The 23,927-nt window shown below is 26.5% G+C and overlaps 1 protein-coding gene across 1 annotated transcript; it reads left to right on the forward strand.

The window, feature by feature from the left end:
* The first annotated feature begins 17,115 nt into the window (after window positions 1-17,115).
* LOC112735729 (probable jasmonic acid carboxyl methyltransferase 2) lies at window positions 17,116-21,308 on the forward strand. The gene is made up of 4 exons (XM_025785242.3): window positions 17,116-17,230; window positions 17,361-17,765; window positions 18,625-18,873; window positions 20,759-21,308. The coding sequence occupies exons 1-4, from the start codon at window positions 17,153-17,155 to the stop codon at window positions 21,134-21,136; spliced, it is 1,110 nt and encodes a 369-aa protein (XP_025641027.1). The 5' UTR covers window positions 17,116-17,152; the 3' UTR covers window positions 21,137-21,308.
* The last annotated feature ends 2,619 nt before the right edge of the window (window positions 21,309-23,927 follow it).

The following is a 23,927-nucleotide window of genomic DNA, read 5'->3' on the forward strand; positions in this document are numbered from 1 at the left end:
GGAGAAAATGTCATGGACAAATTATTTCTCAGATTTAAAACTAAGGTTGTCCAATTATTTATGGAGGTCGAAATATTAGAATTTCCTACTATCGTAATGTCGTTGATAAAGAATGTTTAAAAGAATGCAATAACATGTACTCTTTTTTCGTTCATTCTTATGTCTTCTTGAATTATGTAACAAAATAATTGTTCAGAAATATATACTATGTATTTCTTATTTGTCTTCTTGAATATCTAAAGAATGTTTGAAGGAATACAATAAATACATACTATGTATTTCTTATTTGTCTTCTTAAATAATATAACAAAATAAAACTACATCGAAAATTAATATATTTAAGACAATATATATTAAAAAAAAAGTTTATTTTAAGATAATTTATTTTAAACATATACAAAAAATTATTACAGATTCTATATCTTTTGTGAATAAAATTTCTAAATAATTTACAACGTGTAAAAAACTCTCACTTAATGAACTAATATTTATGATTGAATTAGACAGACTCAATTTTAATTTTAATATAATATTAGAATTTAATTGAATTTTTCATGCTTTTATGTTTCTGTTTTAGGGAAGAGTTCACATACAATGTGGAGAATTTTTCTCACAATCTAACCTCTCCCACTCACACAATGGCAGACTAGTAATTGATTTGCAACGAACTAACGTGTTAACTTTCCAGATTGGGCAATAAGGATAGGGTGGGAATCGAATACTTTCTTTCTTACCCTGTAATTCTCTTGAGTGTATATGGTACATTAAATATGGAGGAATTACTCAGTTCCGGAATTTTTTAACGTTCACTTTAGTATTTTAAATTTTAAAATATAGAAAAAAAAAATAAATAAGTCTCTGACTTTTTAAATTTTTGACAAATACATCCCTGACAAAATTTAAATACAAAAAAGTCCCTGATTTTAACAAATGAAAGACAATTTAGTTCTTCCGTCTATTTGCCTCTCATACACCAAACGGAACTGGCTGACGTGACTGAAACGGTGTCCAGGTATTCGTTACGGTGCCACGCTGAAAGGGGAATAAAGTTCGAAGGACAAATAAGTCCTTCACGTCATTTTGCAAATAAAGTTCGAAGGACAAATAAGTCCTTGAAAATTTAGTTCATTATACTTCTAGTATGCTTCTATTATGAGAATTTAGTTTATAAAATTATGCTTGTATTTTGAAATCTAGCTAACTTATTGTATTCTGCAATTTAAATTATTTGTATTAAAATTACAGAAATTGAGCTTGTTCTATTTCTACTTTATTTTCTTAAATTGCATTAGTTCAGTTTTCATCATACCAGTGGCATTAGTTAGCATAAGTTCATTTATGCATCAAGTTAGCATTAGTTCCTTTTGTGCATCATTCATGTATTAAGTTAGCATTAGTGCATTTGTGTATTACATTAGAACTAGTATTTTTATCCATAATAACATTACGAGAATAAATTTTTTTAAAAAATTATAGTTCACTTTGTTCTAACAGTATAAACTATGCATGGCACAAAAGATTTATAAAATCAAACTACTTTTACAAAAAAGTCGTAAGTTGACAAAAGTCTCTGGTTAAGAAGATCAAGATATCTGCAGATAAAAAATTAAATAATAAGATTTTTAGTTATTATTTTTATATGAAAAAGTCTAATTTTTTATTAATAATTAATTTTAATATTCGTTATCTAAAATTTAAAATAATTTAATGTGTATACTTTTACATTTAAAATATTTTAATTGTAAAAAAATATCGGATGATATATTTTGATTTGTCAAATTACTAATATAAAATATAATTATATATAGAGTAAAAATAGTAATATATGATAGTAGAGAGAAATAGAAAAATGGAGAGAGATAGATGAGAGAATTTAGGAAAGGAGTTTATTAATTTTGAAAAAAAAATTCTCTCAATTTTAATAAAAGTGTCATGTGACACATTTGATTATTAAATTAGATAGTAATATATGATACCTAATATAGGTATATTTCAATTAAATAGTAATATATGATACATATAGAAGCATAATGAACTAAATTTCTCAAGGACCTATTTGTCCTTCAAACTTTATTCTCCTTCCAACGTGGCATTGTAACGGACACCTGGACACCGTTTCAGCCACGTCAGCCAGTTTCGTTTGGTGTATGAGAGGCAAATAGACGGAATGACTAAATTGTCCTCCGTTTGTTAAAGTCAAGGACTTTTTTGTATTTAAATTTTGTCAGGAATGTATTTGTCAAAAATTTAAAAAGTCAAGGACCTATCTGTCTTTTTTCCTAAAATATATAAAATAGTATTCGATGTTTATGTTTGTTAGATAATATAATTTTTATCTGTTAGTCACTAATGCGACTGTTGACATTAACTCGCATACGTGATCATTAAGTATTCACGTGTACATTCTGTGTATATTCTGGACAAATCGATCCTTAAGATGAAGTATAAAATAATCCTTAAAAAATTTTAAAATAGTTCTTAAATAATTTTAAACTAGTCCTTTTGAATTATTTATATATAATTATTTTTAAATTAATAAATTTTAATTTTTAACATTTTTGGTTTATTTATCTTAAATTTAATTGTTTATATACAAATTTTTTTATGTATTTTTAAAATAAATTATAAATTAATTTTGAAAAAAATTTGTTTTCAAAAAAGAAAATTTTTAAAATAAATAAACCCATATTTATTTTTGACTATGCAAGATATTAATTTAATATAATTTATAGGTATCATATTCTATTATCATTATTTAACGATGAAGAAAAAAATGAATATTGTTATTTAAAGAGATAGGAGAACTTCCTTTTAACATAAAATTTTTCACATAAATAATTAAAAATATTTGTGCAAATGCTTATGAACGCAACATTTTAAAACTTACATGCAATGTGAACTAAGTCATCTATGAAGTCAAATTTGTAAGTGTTGGTCAACTACAAGATCAATGTAGATGATTTATAAAATCTCAATGTTAAGCTCCTCCTAATTTACAATATAATACTTGAAGAAGAAATATGTTGACAAATCCAAGTATTTTGTTCATGTTCTTTAAAAAGTTTGGAATTTAGTTGTTGTAATGTTGTACAAAATAGGCTGAGTTGTCACAAAAAAAAAACTTAGTTAAAGCTGTTTGTGCTACCACAGTTAGCAATTAGGCCAAGAAAAAATGTACTTTTTCACTTGGAAATATTTTTCTAAGGTTATTTGGTGTTAATATTTTAGGAGATTAGGTATATAAATAATGACCTTCATAATTCAATAATCTATTAAATTTAGTTGTTATTATTAGGGTAAATTACACATATAAACCAAATGGAGCTCAAAATTACACAATTCTACCAAAAGAAAAAACGTTACAACTTACAAGGATCTACCAGAAGCACAATTTTATGTAATTTGAATCAATCTCATTCAAATTACTCATTCCAACACTAATTCGAATCAGACCAATTCGAATTACTAGAGATACACACAAATCGAATTGGTCAGATTTATGTAATTCGAAACAGCCTGAGTCGATTTATGCATGCATGTGAAGTCCCTACTAATTTGAAACAGCTTGTTTCGATTTACCCCCTGATTTTGTTCTTATATAATTGCTCTTACAAATTTTTAGAGCACTCTTAACATTTTTTAAGTCATTTTTTAAAATTATTTTTCATAGAATAAAATCTTTTTTGTGTTATAATTTAAATAAATTTATTAAAAAATTATTAAAAATTATATTTACTCAAATTTTAAATATAATACTCTTTTACATAATTAATAATTTAAAAATTAAAAAATTATTTTATTTCATGCGAAGCAATTAAAAAAAGACTAAATTTAAATGCAAATATTCAAGTATGTACTCAAATTTTAAATAAAATACTCTACATAATCAATAATAATTTAAAAATTTAAAAGAATTATCTTATTCCACACAAAACCATTTAAAAAGAAAAAAATAAGCTAACAAACTATTTAATTATGAGACTTTTTCATAATATTCATGAATTATCAAGAATGGGCGGAAGAGTATTGTATAGTGTAACACCCTCACTACCAGAATGTCACGCTTCTGGCTGCGCCACTCTAATAACAAGAAGTATTACGACTACTTTATATACTTAATATTAAAATAGCAGCCTGTTACTTGACACCGTATCGCTAATTTCTTTGAAAATTAGAAATAAATACTTCATCTTAAAAAAATAAATAGGCATAGATTCATATACAAGATTTTCTACATAATAGCTTATAATATAATATACATATAAAACACACAACTCCTATCCCTCTTACATAATTGTAATAACAAAGACGACGGAAGAAAAATAATCTAATTAATACAACATCATATAAACCAAAACGCAGTATAACTCTTCATAATACTCCTTCATCCGATTTCCTGAAAAGGTAAAGCTGTAGGGGGTAAGAACCTAACCACACGGTCTCACCACAAAGTTTCAGAATTGTCATAAGAAGATATTTAATAAGAAAACTGTTTTCAAGCTCAGTGTTATCATTGCCTTATGAATCTTTTAAAACCCAATAGCTAATCGTTCAAAACCTTTTCAAAGAAACGATGTTTAATCTTTCAGAAATCCAAAACCTTTCTTTTCTTATAAGAAAATCTTAATCAGAAACTAATCACGCCATCAATCAACACAATCATCAATTCAACACCAAAGCTCATTCTCAAAAGTAGCACACCAGGATAAACACAGGCAAAACAGACAAGAAAAGCACAGGTTTAGGTAGCATTTATAGTAAATAGTTTAGATAGCAGTTAAGAACAGTTTAACAATTAGGCAAGCCAAAATAAATTCAAACCCAAGCAAAGCATAAAAATGCATATGATGTATGCATGTCCTATGGCTAATGAGCTCATCTGTCGGTTATCCAGCCAACCCGACAAGTCCGAAAACCTTAAACTGTCCCTCGACGTGCATCCCCAAGAGTCTATGCATAGTTTTTTTTCTCAAGATCAATATTGCTCAATGGGGGTTAACATTCCCAAAAATTTATAAGTGCCCGGTTACTCTTACATCGTAGGGTCAACAGAGTATCGAGTTTCAACGTGGAACAAGTGGTGGCAAGCCACTGCGTCTACCCAGAAAAATTCGTGTCTCGGATAATTCAAATTCATAAGCCATATGAATAATTCATTCATCATTCATCAATATCTAAGTCATTCTCAATATCATCATCATTCGTCAATCCATATCCCATTTCCAAATTCATTCAAAAATCATATTTCAAAGTCAATCCTCATCATCCTTCTTTTCATTATATTAATCAACAATCCCAATCCAAAACATAATTCTTTCTTTTCTAAATAAATCAATCTTAAAACATATAATGTTTAAAAACTAAATCTTTTCAAATAATTACTTTAGGCGAAACTTCCAATTTTATAAAATTTCGACAGCATCTCCTCTAAAATTCGGACTCTGCTACCCTTTTTAGGTCCCATCCAAACATTTCTCAAACCCTTTCTCAACCATTTTCAAATCTCAATCATTTTTCAAAATTCAACCAGTTCTAATATTAAATTGTTTTCAAATCCAACCATTTTCAATAATAAATCTTTTTCAAAACTAAACCAGCTCAAATATTAAATTATTTATAAAATCAAACTAATTCAAAGTTAAACCGCTTCCAAAGTTAATTCATTTCCATATCTCGAATCATTTTCAAAGCTGATTCATTTATATTATTAAAATAACTTCAAAACCAAGAAAAACCACTTTTCCTAATAATTAACTAAATAACTTTTCAAACTAATTTCTTTTCAACAATCACACCACTCAAGCAATCAATCATTCAGTCCAGCAAATAACCTCATTTATAAGACAATCATAATCACTAGGGATGGCAATACCACCCGAACTCGCGGGTATCCACCCCGCCCCTACCCGCACTGGGGCGGGTTTTTAGCGGTGCGGGTTCTTGGGAGGGGCGGGGCAGGGTCGGGTTTAGGTAATACCCGCCCCGCTATATATATAACATATATAATTTTAATATATAATATGTATAATATATGTAAAATAATTAGTAAATGATTAATAATATTGTATCATATTTAAATTTTTACTTTAATTTATGTTATGTATATGATGATGGTTATATAAATTTTGAAATTTAATTTTATTTATTGAATTTTAATAATTATAGGGGTGGGTAGGGGCGGGGCGGGTACCCGCAGGGGCGGATTAGGATTCAACGTTTTACTACCCACGGGTAAAAGCGGAGCGGGTTTTATGCAGGTTGTTGTACGGCGGGGCGAGGTCGGGTAGAGCAAAAATCCGCCCCTACCCACCCCGTTGCCACCCCAAATAATCACAGACATATATTTCTCACATTAATATCTATTTATAACAACTCTATAATGATAAAATAAATTTTAAGAAAACCCCTACCTCAACAAGCCGAGACCCGAAAACCAAATGCGTCAAGGAAACCTTCCCTCTTAGCGCGTAATCCGCGACAGCCGCAACCACAACAACGTTAATCACGGCACATAAGAACTAAACTCAAACCTAAAGCATTAACGTTGCAAGGACCTTAGAAACATATAACAGAATAGCAACTATAGAGGTTTGGGATGAGGAACAGCTTACTGTACTTACAAATAAGCAAGAAAATAGAGCAGTGGCAGCTCCGGTGACAACGCAGCAGCTTGATGTCGTATGCCACAATCATAGAACTCAGCATGCCAGACCCAGAACTCGATCCTATGACACCAAAACCTCAGATCCTCAATAATTTAAAACAGAAAATACCAATTTCAAAGGTTTCGGAATGAGACGCTTACCTAGACAAGGAAGAACGACTGTACTGAATAGCGATACTCCGATGGTGGTTTCGGTGATCACGGCCACATTTTCGGTGACCCAAACAGCGGCGAAGCAGCTTCTGACAACGACAAAAGCTTCGGTGACGGCGACGGTTCTCCATGGTGGCTTTGCTCGACGGTGACTGAAACCAACACACAGAGACAATAAGGTTTCCGGAATCTCAAACAAAGGTAAACCAAACTCGAAAACCCTTACCAATGGAAGATCTCAGTGGCGGCAGCAGCGTTTCTCGGTGGCAGAGGCGCAGCGGTGGCTGAGCACGGGTCTCCCCTCTCTCTCTCTCTCTCTCTCTCTCTCTCTCTCTCTCTCTCTCTTCGCGAACGGCGACAACGGAACTGGAAGCTCTTGCGACGCAACAGCGCCGAGCCCAGTCATGGCGCCATCCCTTCCTCTTCTCCCCGTCGCTCCCCTTCTCCTCCTCTTGTGCGTGTCGACGACACGGCTACGATGGCGAGGCGTGGTGCAACAGCGGACGATGACGACGACACTGAGCACGGCGTGGCAGCGAGCGGGACACAGTCTTGAACAGCACGGCAGTGGTGTGGCGGCGGCTCCTCCCCGGCACTCTCTTCCTCCCTCTCAGATTAGCCCTTCCCCGTTTTCCTCTTTCTTTCCTTCGTTTCTTTCTTTGGTTTTTCTGAAACTGCTAAATGTTGGGTTTTGGGGAAGGTTGGGGAAAGAGGATCGCGAATTCTTTTTTGTGTGTGAGAGAGAAGAGTGTATCTCAAAATGGTATGAGAAGAGAGGTGCTTTACCTTGCTATGGTTAAGACAAATCGGACGTTTCGATTTGTGTTTTCGAAAATAAAAAAATTTTTAATATTGAAATCAGACCGTTCGATTTTTTTTTTAAATATAAATCGGACCCTCCGATTTATAGTTTATTTTTTCTTCAAATAAATCGGACCCTCCGATTTGTAGTTTATTTTTTTTAAACAAATCGGACCTTTCGATTTGAACAAATACCAATAAAAAAATACCATATCAAAGAAAAATACCTAATCTTCCAATAACAATGTATTACACATATATTTAATCAATGTAAAAAAAATTAGCCAAAGAGGATTGGTGGCGGAAATAGAAAGAAATAACAATAAAGAAAAGGTAATGTTAAAGTCAAAGTAGAGAATTAATATTCAAAATTTATATAAATATATAGAAGAAAACATAGTATACAATATTTATATTAGATATTTGTTTAGTTAAAATTTATATAAATATATAGAAGAAAATAATTTTGGTATCGGTCATTTTATTAAGGTAGAAAAATTAGGATTTTGTTTAGTTAGGGTTTGATTTGGGGATTAAAGTTTTGTGTATGAAATTTAGGATTTTGGATTAATCTGAAATCTAATTAAATCTCTAAAATTACTCTAAAATATTATTTATTGTATCAAAATACTAATTGATTTGAAATCAAATACTCTAATTGAAATTATAACATAATATAATTATTTTTTTATTTATAAAAATATTAGTATTAAATTTCGAAATCTTAATTATTTAAACCAAATCATATAAAATTCTTATTATTTTACATTTGCTAAACTTTATAATTTAAATATAGAAAATAATTCGATAATTGTAAAATCAGATAAAACCTTAAATTACTTTAAACTCAATTAATCAAAATTTGTTTTAATTATTTTTAATAAAATAATTTCTGAGATTAAAGTACTTAATGAATTAATAAATCAAAATTAGTTTTTAATAAGATTTTTTTGAAATTTTTGCATTTTACATATAGAATTCAAATTGATAACTTATCAATGTTTTGAAAAAATTTCGTAATTAAATATTTTGTTAGTTTTTTTAATGCATGAAATAAAATATATTTTGTTTTATTTCAAATTATTAATTTTTTAAATAAATTTATTTAAATTATATCACAAAAAAATATTTTATTCCATGCAAAATAATTTTAAAAAATGGCCTAAAAGATGTTAGGAGTACTATCAAAATTTATAATGTCCTAATGACTTAGGTAAATACATGCATGTACTCAAATTTTAAATAAAATACTCTACATAGTCCATAATAATTTAAAAATTAAAAATATATATTTTTATCATTTACTTACCTAAGTCACTGGGACATTACAAATTTTTACAGTACTCCTAACATCTTTTATGCCATTTTTTTAATTGCTTTGCATGGAATAAAATATTTTTTAATTTTTAAATTATTATTGATTATATAGAGTATTTTATTTAAAATTTGAGTACATACATGAATATTTGCATTTAAATTTAATCTTTTTTTTAATTGCTTCGCATGAAATAAAATAATTTTTTTTAATTTTTAAATTATTAATTATGTAAAAGAATATTATTATATTTTTTTTTTTTTTTTACCAAAGATAGGAGACTCGAACCCGCAACCTCTTAATTGAGTATGAGGAGACTATGCCATTTGAGCTATTACTCATTGGCGAATATTATTATATTTAAAAATTGAGTAAATTTATTTTTTAATAAAATTTTTTAATAAATTTATTTAAATTATACCACAAAAAGATTTTATTCCATACAAAATAATTTTAAAAAATGACTTAAAAAATGTTAGGGGTACTGTAAAAATTTGTAATAGCTCGATGCATAGTAATTCGAATCAGCCCCATTCGAATTATATAAGAACAAAACCAGGGGTTAAATCAAAACAGCTTATTTCGAATTAGTAGGGACTTCACATGCATGCATAAATCGACTCATGCTGTTTCGAATTACATAAACCAATTTGATTTGTGTATATCTCTAGCTAGTAATTCGAATTGGTCTGATTCTAATTAGTGTTGGAATGAGTAATTCGAATCAGGCTGATTCGAATTACATAAAATTGTCTTTCTGGTAGATCTTTGTAAACTTTTTTTTAGTAGAATTGTGTAATTTTGAGCTCCATTTGGTTTATATGTGTGATTTACCCAATGGTTTTTATACCACCTCAATGTGGGTAAGAAACTGTTGAACCCTTATGAATCATTGAGTTAGTAAACTCTATGATGATTATAGCAATATTGTGTGAAATAGATTGTGTTCTAGTTGATTTGGAGTTCAATTGGGCAGTTTGGAATAAAATTCAGATAATTAGGCTTGAGAAATTGACGTTTGGAAGCTTGGAGCTTGTGAAAGGAGAGGTTTTTGAGGTGTTCCGAGCTTAGAGAAGAATCGGCCAAGGTATGGTTTTGGTTTCTCATAATTAATGTTTAATGTCACGTGAAAACTTAGGTTAGAAGACCTTAAGATAGGAATGAACTAAATAAATTATTGATGGATTGTGTATATGGTATATGATGTGTGGTTCGGTTTTTGTAAATAATTTGCTATTGGAGTTGGTTGGTTTTGAGAAAAGATTTAATATTAGAAGTGGTTTGATTTTGAAATACCAATGATACTGAAAATGATTTGAATGACTGAGAGGTGTTTGGTTTGGTGGTTGGGAGTTGGGACCCTTGAAGGGTAGCAAAAGTCTGAGTTTTAGAAAAGATGCTGTCGAAGTTTTTATGAAAAATTGGAGGCTTCATTTGAAGTGGTTATTTAGAAGGATTTGGGTTTAAGGATTTTATAATTTGATTTTGAATTTGATTTATTTAGAAAAGAATGAATTAAGTTTTGAGTATGAATTTTTGATGAATGATGATGACATTAAGACTAATTGTTGACCCTCTATCGCAAGATGTGACCGGATACTTTAACTCCCCGGGTTCTCCCATGGGCATGCATAAATATATGGATTTTGAATATTATATTATATTTGAGTTTAGAGTTTGACTCCATGAAATATTATTGAGCTTGGAGTTTGACTCAAGGAGTTTGACTCCATAGAATATTATTGAGCTTAGAGTTTGACTACATAGAATATTATATTTGAGCTTGGAGTTTGACTCTGTGTATATTATTTTTGAGTTTAAAGATGCGCGCACAGAGGGACTGTCCAATGGTTAACTACCAGGACATGTCGGGTTGGTTGTATAACTGACATATGAGACTCATCAGCCATAGGACAGGCATACATCATATGCATTTGTTTGTTTTGCTTGAGTGTGCATTGTTTTAGTTTGCTTAACTGTTTAACTTTGCTTATCTGTTACTTGTTCTATCTGCTGTAATTGTACATCTGTCTGTGTTTTCCTTACTTGAATTGTATGTGTATATTTTCTGAGAAACGTCTATTGGCGGAGGTGTGAAGGGGGGGAGGGGTTGTTCCACCGGTGATTCGGAGAGTTGGAGGAGACAGAAAGTGATGCGTTAGATTAAAGTTATCTTTAGAACTTGAAAATCTTAGATAACTTATTTAATTTCTGGTTTAGTTGGACCTTTAAGCTGAAACCTGAGTGTTGGAGTTCTAAGAATGCCTCTGGCTTTCCCAAGATCTTTTATATTAACTATGTGGGCACCTTTACCATACTGAGAACCCCCGATTCTTATTCTATTCATATTTCTGTTGTTTTTCATATGCAGGTCGAGAGGCACCTCGCTGAGCGTTTGGAGTTTCCTGTACAAGCGAAGTTTGGTTATTTTAGGATGTTGTATTTTGTATTTATGTTATGTATATATGTATATAGATTCTCTTTTGTATATATTTTATGTTTATCCCTCCTAGAAGTTGACTTGGAGAAACAGGTATTCTATAGTTTGAGTTATATTTTGGGTTGTATAAATATATATAATTATATACTCTGGTGGCCTTAGCTTCGTAGGTCGAGTCTGAAACTTGATATCTGTGTTTTGGAACTCTGATCTATATATTATGTTTTTAGCCTTCTTTCGATATTGCCTATCCGTTTTACGATTATCCGTGCGAGTGTGACACGCTTTTCTGTTTTCGTTTTTGTTTAACTTATTCTTCAAGGCTCCTAGATATGATTTCTTTTAACTATATTTATGTACGTATTTTACTTTTAGAGGTCGTAATACCTCGTCACCTCTACTTTACGATTTAAGCGTAAGGCTCTGTGTGGTAGGGTGTTACACTCCCTCTCGAATCTTGTTCTGATGGCAAATTGTCACAGTCTTGGACACACTTTAACGCTACCGTGCCGGCACTCGAACTTACTCAACCTCTTGAACTAAGACTAAGTTAGCCTAACCCTCAATATTTAGCAAGAAATCTAAGAACACAAGAGAAAGGAAGTTTTGGTGGAAAGAACACTTTATTACTCAAGTGTTTGTTGACTTACACACTCAAACTCTAACTCTCACCTCCTATTTATAGCCATCCACCTCCTTAATGAATGGTTAGAATTAAATCTAATTAGCAGTCCAGATTAATCATCCAGAACCTTCATTACAAATATCTACCCTACCACAGCTTTCTAAATACTTCTAGATTATTTCATACTACTCTTCATACTTCTATATACATCAAAACTCTTCTAGAATACTTTATGACCTTCTAGAGTCATTTAAAACTTTCTAAGATATTCCGAGACCTTCTAGGATATTCTAGAACGTTCTGGAACCATCTAGAACATTTTCAAACACTCCAAAAAATTATACAAACACCATATTAAATCTAACCTTCTAAAATTTACTGTGACAGAAGATTTGAAGCGTATCTTTTGAAATTAGAATTTTTCTAATTTTAGTTTTGGTTAACCGGTTAAAAATTGATTTTTTTTAATTTGATTTTAGTTAACCAATTTTAAAAAATATAGATATAATTTTTAAATATTTTTTTAAATTGGCTAACTAAAATATGATTATAATTTTTTAATTAATTAACCACATTTTGGTTTTTTTTAACGTACATCCCATAATTTGGATTATCTCTCTTGTTCTTTCTAATTTATTTATCGTTTCATTTTCATTCATAGGTTATGTTTTTATTGTAGGTCACACTTTTAACATGTGGCCATTCAAAACCTTTAGAAAAAGATGTTTTATCGTCTTTATTTGAGTGGCGATATGTTGGTGGCTCTTTTAAATAATTAAAATGGGTCAATATATACCAAAAACAATAAATAATTAAAGGAGGCCACTCAGATAAAGACGCCTAAAACGTCTTTTTTTAAAGATGTTTTCATGTTGTGTTTTAATTGGTTTCTGTATAATTTATTCGGTGTTCCTCATCACATATTATTAAATTTCTCAAAAGATTTTCTTTCCAGAAACAATAAAAAACATTTAATTTGAACTAAAACAAAAAAGGTAATAAATTAACTATTAGATTTTTTTTTTAAAGATTGTTTACATAAAAAAATATATCACTTCATCAAAAAATATATATATAACAAGTTCTTTAAATTTTTATAAATAAAAAAATAATTAATTTATATTTGTACAATATATAAAATAATTACTATATTATTATTATATTATATATTAAGATTCACTAATTTAAATTTTCTTTTTATTTTTAATATAAGCATTAGAAATAAATAAAATTTTTATAACTAAATGTACAAAATATATAATATTAATTAGTTCTTAAAAAATTCTAAAAAAATAGTTTCTTTCATTTTAGTAAAATAACTATTTATTAAAGTAGACAAATTAATTATTTTCTTCTCATATACAGTTTTTTTAAGACATAAAAGTAATTAATTAGGACATTGGTTAAGATAATTAAAGTCACTATTTCATTAAATTTTTAATTTAAAGAAAAATCCTAGTTAATTTTGGTATAGAAATTTCGAATTTGAAAACATTGATAAAAATTATGTTGAATTTTGATTTATTTGATTATCATTTAAATTAATCACTACATAAGTTAAAATTCTGTTTTGAAGTTATATTCGAGTTTTAATCTGATTTTTAAAGTTTCAATTTACTTAGTTTGATTTTTTAACTTAGGTATCCGTGACTCATATTAGGGTTTTAAGTGTTTAGTTGAAAAAAAATAAGGTAAAAAATTTTCAATTGTCACATCAAACAGTCGCTAGAATGTATAATGTAACAGTCGTTAGTCCATCTCAGCATGTTATTAACGATTTTGTGAGACAGTGACAAAAATAAGATTAGGAACCAATGTGAGTCATAACTATTAAGTTGGGAGACTAAATTGAGTAAATCGAAATTTTTGAAATTAGATTGAAACATAGTTGTTAGAACCGAACCAGTGATCGAACCGGTCAAACTACTGGTTCACTGATTTATTGGTTCAACTGATAAATTACTGGTTGAACCGATAAAACCGGTCTCACGTAAATATAAAATATAAAATAGTTAAAAACTTAAAATTAAAATTTGAAATACATATCTTCACTAACATTTTATGAAGAATCAAGTCTCAACTTCTAAAAATAACTAATATAAAAAAATTATAAAATTTTAATACTACAATAGTATCTTATTTTGACACAATAAAAAAATAATTAATTCACAAAGCCTATCATCTAACTATAATATCAGTAGATTTTAACACTAACATTAAAATAAATAACCTTAATCACAATACTAGCAATAAAATAGATCAAGTAAATTAATAAATTTTTAGTGAAATTTATATTTATACTAATAATGGTATATAATTAAAATATAATTAATTTTAAAAATAGAAAAAACAAAAATTAAATTAAATTAGATATTTATGTATACTATATAATTAGTATTTGTCAAATATAATAGTTAGAAGTGCAATGGCTAAGTGGCAAGTAGAGGTTGCTTTTACTCCAAGGTTCTTGATTCGAGACCTTGTGGAGACATTTTAAAAAAATTTTCAAGTAAACCAGTTCGGTTAGACTGGTTTGCACCGGTTCTTACCGGTTCACACCAGTTTTATTCTTTAAACGGTCTAAAGAGTAAACTGAATAGGATTCGGTTCTAATCCGGTTCACTAGTTTTTCGGTCGAACCAGCCGATCCAGTTTGGTTTTTACAACTATGGATTCAAATACGAACATAATTTCAGAGACCAATAAGTATTATCTCTTTGTTGATAATTAAGTTGTTTTAATGGTAATTAAGATCTAATAATGGTTTATAATAAAAGAAGCATTCTTTTGCAACAATGAACCTATAGTAGTAGTTAGGGGTGTTCATAGATTAGATCATATCCATATAAATCCACAGTATTGAGGATATGATCTGATTTGTAAGATGATCGGATTGGATCGAATCGGATCCACACTCTAATCAGATAGAAGTAAATATGTTAACAAAAGTAAACAAAAAAAAATTATTGACCTTTTTTATAAAAATAAATTTTTTTAATATTTTTTATTTTATTGTTATATTTGATATCTGATCCAAACATAAAAAGTGCGAATATCGAATTGATCTAATGAGTTTAGTGCGGATTAGATCGAAATTTCAGCTATATCCCATCTGTAAACACCCCTAGCAATAATAACTAAAAAATTATAATGATTATATTTTTAACTAAGAGGAAGTGCAAAAAAAAAAGTACTAAATACAAGAACATTTAATCAAATATTAAAAGAAAATTTTACTTTAAAACAGTTGGACTTTTTTGCTCATATATATATATATATATATATATATATATATATAATGTAATAATAATAATAATAATATGATAATTGTTTTATATATCACAAAAATATAAACATTTTTTTCTATGATCTTAAGAAAGGTTTTGTAAGTCCCTAACCTTGTTATCGATTTTTGTAGTGTTAGCCCTCATATTATCAATTTGATTCATATATAATTCGGATGATAAATTATTTGGTGACGTGTTTCTTTTTTATCGTGATATACTTGTTTTTTTTATTTTTATTATTATTATTATTATTATTATTATTATTATTAAAAAATAACAGGCCAAATTATTGCCATAACATAATAGAAGTATGGAAGTTTATCATTCTTCTCTAATGGAGGAAATAAAATTCTTTTCAATAGTTTATTTAACGTTTATTAGAATAAAAATAAATTTTATTAGACTAAATTTTAGTACGAGTTTAATATTTTTATTCATCATAAAATATTTATAGAATTACTCGTAGCTAAATTTTGGAAAAAAGAAAAAAACATGATTTTTAATTTTATTTTTAAATAAACTTTATTTTTAATTTTAAAATAAATTTTAATTTTATTTTTTAATAATATTAATTTTTTTACCTTATATAATTATTCAATTATTTTTTAATCATATATAAATAAATTACTCTTAATAAGACTTTTTTGTGTTATTCAATTATCTTTTTTAAAAAATAATTAATTATTAAAATAATTAAACTTTTCACAAAAAAAATAATAAAAAAATTATGAACGAAAAAATTAACTATCCTGATAATTTTTTGTATTTTTATTCATATTTTAATTATAAACATAAATATAATTTAATTATATTATTTATGAAATGTGACTATAGATGTAGATAAAATTTAGTTATATTACTTATATATAGTTTTATTGTATTGTATTACTTATAAAGTTAGATTATAATTATGACAATAGAATTGTTCTTGTATTTTTATATGTGTGACTAATTGGTGGTGTTAAAACATTACTCTTAATTATAAATAAGGTCTATAATTTAAAAAATCAAAGACTCAATTAAAAAGATACGAAAAAAGTAATGTTAAAATATTCTAACTCTTTAAAATAAAAATATTCAAAATTTAACTAAAAATTATTTAAAATTTAAAATCAATAAAAATTTATATTCAATGTGTTTTGTATTAAATATATTTAATAACCTATTATATCATATTGGTTGAAATTAGTTCTTATAATGTTAATTTTTTAATAACACTTTATTAGAAAAAATCATCTTTTCAGAATTTTTTAAAAACTAACTAATATTATATATATTTTGTTACATTACATCTTGTTATAAAAAATTTATTTATTTATAATGCTTATATTAAAAATAAAAACAAAATTTAAATTAGTAAATTTTAATCTATAATATAATAATAATAATAATAATAATAATATAGTAATTATTTTATATGTTATATGAATAAAAATTAAATTATTTTTTTATTTGTAAAAATTTTAAGAGCTTGTTATATATATATATTTTTTTTGATGAATGTGATATATTTTTTTATGTAAATAATATTTTAAAAAAAATCTAATAGTTAATCTATTATCTTTTTTGTTTTAGTCTAAATTAAATGTTTTTTATTATTTTTGGAAAGAAAATCTTTTGAGAAATTTAATAATATGTGATGAGGAACACTGAATAAATTATACAGAAACTAATTAAAACACAACATGAAAACATTTTTAAAAAAAGTTGTTTTAAGCGTCTTTATCTGAGTGGGCTCCTTAAAATGTCGTCATCTCCGCCCCTGGGCTTTTATTCTGATTCCCTGTTCTCCTTTTAACTTTTATATATATGTGGCTATATTATTTCATCGTATTATTCTTCCATACCATAATATCAAAGAAGAGGAATGGATACACAGCAAGTACTCCTCCACATGAACCATGGCATGGGAGATAATAGCTATGCTCATAACTCTATCATTCAGGTACACAACATCATCATAATATTCTCTTTATTCTCTGAATTTAAATTTGCTTATGCCGATTCATGATTGACAATGATAGATATTAACATTCTTATATATATATATATATATATCAATTTAATTTTAACAGAAAAAGGTGATGAGGGAAGCAAAAGCCATAGTAGAAGAGAGTATCATGAGGTTATATGCTATTATTCCTATTCATTGTTTTAAGGTGGCTGACTTAGGTTGTTCTTCAGGACCAAATGCTCTTCAATTGGTATCTAATGTCATCGACATTGTTGATACTACTACTTCTAACTTGAATCTCAAACCACCGGTTTTTCAGTTCTTCTTGAATGATCTATTTGGGAATGATTTCAACAGCATCTTTAAATCACTCCCTCAATTCTCGGAAATCATAGAAGAAAAGAAGGGACAGAAATGTGGTGCATGTTTTATTAATGCAACTCCAGGGACATTCTACAAGAGGCTATTTCCCAACAATTTCTTGCACTTTGTTCATTCCTCTTTTAGTCTTCATTGGCTTTCTCAGGTAAATAACACATACACCCTGAGGTCCTTTTAGGAATGTATTGTCTTTTTCCAAATTTAATACTAAAATACCAGTCTTTTTTAAATTAATTACTCAAATCTCACTCTTCTTATATTACGATAATTAATTATAATTACAAATAAAAAAATAAATTAGTTGTCACCTTAGAAAAAAGGTAATATTTAAACAATTAGTTTCAAAACAATTCAATGACATTTTAATAATAAATTTTTAAGACGGTGGCACATTAGCCAAAAAATCCCATGTGCGGATCTATTCCACATTAATTCTAACCAAAATATTATATAATAATAAAAAATATTATATACACACTAAAAATACTAGCACTTATGATATTTTTATAATCTTTTAGAAGTGATTTGCAAATTTATTCATTTGTTTGAAATGAATAAAAAATTAAAGAAATGATTTGATTCCCAGGTTTTATGGATTTGTTTCATAACAATCATATTACATAAATATAAAAAAATCAGTCAGTAAATTAATTATTTATATAAAATATATGTTTAAATATAATATATAAATTAAAAAATACATATTTATATATAAATACATAATAATTAATTTAATAATTAATTTTTAGTATGCATTAACAGTTTAACACTACTTTTAATTATTATGTTTGTTTTGAAAGATAACAACTAATAAATATCTCATTAAAATGTTTATCTAATATAAAAAATTAATCCAAAATTTAATTTCTAAACTATAAAAATTTAATTAACATTTTTATAAAATATAGAAACAAATAGAGTATGCCTTTAAAATTTTATCCGAAAAAAATCGCATACTATATATAATTTTACTCTCATAATGTATGTTTTAATTTGAATAATAGGCTCCAAAGGAGTTGGGTAACGAGGAAAATGTACACTTAACAAGCACAACTCCTCCGGCAATGCATAAAGCATATCTTGAACAATTTCGAAAGGACTTTAAACTATTTCTCAAATTACGTTCACAAGAGCTAGTGCCTAAAGGTGGGATGGTTCTCACTCTAATTGGAAGGGATAAAACTCAGAAAACTCATGACATCAGAACTGCTTGGAGCCTAATTGGCACGACACTCAATGACATGGTCTTGGAGGTACATGTAAAATTACAAAATACAAAATACAAATATAACCTAGGGTCAGTGACGGAGCTTAATTAGGATAATGGGACCATGACTCTCTCAAATTTTTTATAAAAAAATTAATAGTAATTTTAAAAAAAATAAAGAGTAATTTAGTTAGTTCAAATGTTTTATTATAATTTATAATATTTACGGTCAATTTTTATCTCATATTTTTATTGCATAATAATTTGTAGAGTGAGTCTTTATTGGTTTCACAACACATCTAATAAAATAAAAAATTATCTAACAAAAAGAGATAAAAATAAAAAAATTTAGAATGAACCTTTGTTGGCTTCACAATGCATCTAATAAACAAAAAGAGATAAGAATAAAAAGTTTCCTTACTTCTTTGCTTCTCATTATAAAAACACGCTTTACTTCTCATTATAAAATTAGGTATTTTTATTTATTTAATTTAATATTATTTTATATATTACTATTTATTTAATTTAATTTTTTATATGATAAAAAATATTAGAATATTCAATAAGTATTAATATTATTGTATTTGTATAAATTAATCAAAAATTAATAAATATTATAAATTTTAATATTTATCCTTCTAATTTTTTTTAACATATTTTACAGGATATATATTCAAATTTTTATACAAAATAATGATGAAAAATCAAAGAATTGATGCATTTTTTAAGAAGAAGACTAATATTCAAGAAGGAGAACATATAACTTCTACAATATCAACACCTGTAAATAGTTCTTCTACTTTAATGAATCACGAAGAGAGTGAGATACAACATTCAAAAATTCAAAGAGTTACATCAGATGAGTTTAACCTTAAATTTTTATGTTAAAATTTTGGCCCCAAAAATTTTGTTTCAAACTCCTTCACTGCCTAGGATGTGTCTAAAATTATATATTCGAGTAAATGTCATTTTCAATTTCTAACTATTTATTTTAAAAAAATATATTTTTTTATAATTTAAAAATTTTTAATGAATTTTTAATTATCTAAGTAACTAATTTAAATGATTTCTATAAACGATGACCTACTGATATGTTAGGAATCGTTTAGACCAGTAATAAAAACCGTTTAAATAATCAATTACTTAAATAATTAAAAATTAATTAAATATTTTTAAATTATGAAAAAACTGCTTTATTTTTTAAATAAATAATAAAAAGACATTTATTCTATATATTATTCACACTAATTTTACTCTATATAATTTATGTTTAAAGTTTTTCTAAATTTAGAAATGAAAAATTATACTATCCCAACTAGGTAATCAATAAAGTTCTAGCTAACAAGTATTTTTGAATTGCATTTTATATTAATTAATTGTCATTAATTAGTAATTATTTAAATTTTATTTTTAAAAAAATTACAAAATTAAAAATTATTAATTATAATTATTTAAAGTTAGTTGGTTACTATACTTTTTCAAAAATAATTAGTACAATATAAATGTGTATGTATGTATAATATGTGTCGTATGAGCACATGTTTTGTAGTGTCTGCCATTCACATATGTCTAGTACAAAAACATCACATTTAGTTGGCCTGTTCCTACTTCTTATATAACTAATAATATTTCTCTACTATCAAGATATTAATTCCCAATAAACTAACGTCTTGCACTACTATAATTATGTTATAGTACAAGATAATAATAATTTATTAAATTCTATATTTTTCTTTCAAGTTCTTTTTACTTTCTAAAAGTGTAACTATCTTTTTTAAAAAAGAAAGACAAATTTCCAAAAAAAAAAAAAAACAAATTTTAATGATTTTCACTATAACAGTTTGGTTTGTAACTTTGAATAGTTATGTTACATCTAGAATTCAAAATTTGCACTATAGTAACATATTTCAATGGTATTTAATTTGTTGTAGAATTTGATTGAAGCTATAAAATTAGAATCCTTTGATTTACCATTGTATGACCCAACAATAGAAGAAGCTAAAGAAGTAATTGAGGATGAAGGATCTTTCACCCTTCAAAGGTTAGAATCTGTCATACTGGATTGGAGCACAAACATAAAGGAAGCTGTTGAAGATGAAAACAATAATAATCTTGATCTAAATACGAAGGCAGAGTTTACAACTAAATTCGTTAGAGCTGCATTAGAACCTCTTTTGAAGGCACAATTTGGAGAAAAAATAATGGACGAGCTTTTCGTGAGATATAAGAATAAAATTGTTCAATTAATAATGGAGGTTAAATTATTGGAATTTTCTACTCTCATAATATCACTGATAAAGAAGGTTTGAAGGAATGCAATAACATAAACAATGTATTCGTTTAATCTGTTCTTATTTATCTTCTTCTTCAATAATGTGTAACAAAATAAGTACATTAAAATTAATTATTATGTATCTTCTTCAGTGTCTTGTGTATTATCTTCACGTGTGTATTGGGACTTATGTCATAGCATGAATCAACTATTACCTTCTACAATGTCTCTTCCTCCTCATGATATCTATGTCCTTTTCTTCTCGAGTGCATATGATACATTAAATATCTCTCTTAGCTTGAATGATCTGGATCCATATCACTTATATTTTTGGTCACTGATTTTTCATCTAAATAGAATAAAGTCACATGTAGGATGGTGAAAGAAATTATTTCATCCTTTTCAAATTAAATGGCTTTTTTTCATTTATAAAGCTAATTTAAGAAATTGATTTATTTAAATTTTGTTATAAATACATTAAATTTTAAAATTAAAAAAAAGGAATTATTTCTTATTTTTTATTCCATGACTAGAAAATGGTTCCACCACATGTGAATACCAATAGGAAAAATGCTACAAAGCTAGAATTTATTATTTTTAGTTAATAAAAGCTAGTAATAATATTTAAAAATATGTACTAGAAATATGTTATTAAAATATTAAATTAATAATTAAAAATATTAATAAAAAATAATAAATTTTATCGATTTTTAAATTTTTTTATTAATTTTGATCAATAATTAATTATTAATATTTTAAAATTATAAATTAAAAAATTAGATTAATAACTAAAAATGTTAATAAAAATTAAATTCGGCTTACCTTAAACTTTTCTCTGTCAAGACTCAAGATAGACAATGCACATGGACCGCGGTTGCAAATAAATTAGGGGAATGTTAGAGCACAATATCATTGTTGAATAATATAAATAATCATCAATCAAATTAAAATACATTACACCTCTAAATTAATTTTCTAAATTTAATATTAAAATAATCATCCGTACACTAGTAAAATGAATATCTAATATATCTATTATTTACATTGTTTAATATTTTTATTATTTACTTATATTTTTTTAATAAATTAATGCGCGGAGAATGAAAGTTTGCTTCATATTATCTTTTCTATAAATCCATTAAATTTTAAATAAATTTGAGAAAGAAGAAATATTTTTCATAGAATAACTTTGTATTTTTTTACGAGGGACTAGTGATTTATGAAGCATATATAATTTGTTGTGTTGTTGTGTTTTGTGTGTCGAATATATTTTAGACATGATATTTATGACATTCGCACAATGTACATGTTTGATGTGTCTAATTGTGTCTTAATAAAAATGAAAATTTTTTTGAATAGTTTGAATATACCTAAATACCGTATCATATGTTAGCGTATCTAGTCTTATTCTTAATATGTATTTTTAAAATAAAATAAAAAATATTTTAAATATTTGATATAATTAAAATAAGATATTAAAAATAATTAAAAAATTAATTTATATTTAATATTAATAAAATAATAAAATATCATTACAATTTATCTAAAAATATTTTATATTTTATATACATATATATCTCAATATCTTATAAAATTTTAAAATTTGCGTTGAGGTATCTCATGTTGTGTTGCATCCATGTCAATGTCCGTGTATCATAACTAGTAATCGTGGTCCCGTCTCATGTGAATATCAAATATGGAAAGTTCTTTGGTGCTGGTTATATATGAAAGTAAGCATCAAGTAAGCATGTGATGCTTACGCTACTTGTTAGTGGAACGCACGTATGGAGATTTTTGGATGCTTACGCTACGTGTTTACATGTTAGTGTAACGCATGTATGGAGATTTTTGGTTCACGGGACGTTGTTCTGAGTTGGCTGTGGAGCTAAGTCAATATTATGTTTTTGTTTGGAAGAAGAGCGATTAATGAAGTTTAGATATTTTAAAATAAAAAAGTTAGTAAAGTAATAAGGTAAAAAGTTAATTATTAATAATTTTATAATTTTTATAAAATGTATCTCTTATTATTTTAATTTAAAAATAATTAATTTTTTACTATTTTACTAATTTTTTAAGAGATTCGGATTAATTAGTGTTAAATACGTTGTTAAGAGTTGGAATATTATGTGCTGGTGAGTGAGATTAAAGGTTAGTTTAAATAAATAATTTAATTAATTAATAAAATTTTAAAATATAAAAATTTATATTATAAATAAATAAATTATTTTATATTTAAAAAATTATAAAAATATTTATTTTAAAGTTATTTAATAAATAAAAATAATAAAATAATTTAAGAAAAAAAGAGAAGTTAAATTTTTGAGTTTTAACATCTTCAAAAATTTTTAAATAATTTTTTGAAAAATTAAAAATATATTTAAAAAATATACCAAATATCATTAATATAATCTTTTATAAATAAAAAATTTAAAAAATAATTTTCAAAACTTCCCATACATACCTTAAATGATGAGGTTTAGGTCTTGAGTCCATAGAATGGTTTTTTTTGTCAGTATGTTATGAGCCCCATAATAACAAGGGCGGTTTAGAATTTGTAAGATGACGTGTGAATCCCATTTCACTAAGTTTGAATTTTAGCAGTCGAGGTTTGAATTCTAGATTTGTGATGACTAAATTACTGTATGTCAAATTGTCAAGTGTGTTTGTAGGACCGAAAAGAAAGAAAGAAAGAGCTGTCCCACAATTACACACGCGTTACAGTCCAAACTTGACACGTAGTCTTAACTTTGCAAGGTTATGTTCGGTGTCCTCACAAGAGAGAAAATGAAAAGTTTGCTTCATATATGGAAAAGTCTATATTTTTTTTT

The sequence above is a fragment of the Arachis hypogaea genome, chromosome 13 (assembly GCF_003086295.3).
Source record: "Arachis hypogaea cultivar Tifrunner chromosome 13, arahy.Tifrunner.gnm2.J5K5, whole genome shotgun sequence".
NCBI classification, from domain to species: Eukaryota; Viridiplantae; Streptophyta; class Magnoliopsida; order Fabales; family Fabaceae; genus Arachis; species Arachis hypogaea.

Coding starts and splice junctions, on each gene's coding strand:
- LOC112735729 (XM_025785242.3), top strand. CDS start 17,153: ATGGATACACAGCAAGTACTCCTCCACATGAACCATGGCATGGGAGAT. Junction 17,231..17,360: donor CTCATAACTCTATCATTCAG/GTACACAACATC, acceptor TAATTTTAACAG/AAAAAGGTGATGAGGGAAGC. Junction 18,874..20,758: donor TCAATGACATGGTCTTGGAG/GTACATGTAAAA, acceptor AATTTGTTGTAG/AATTTGATTGAAGCTATAAA.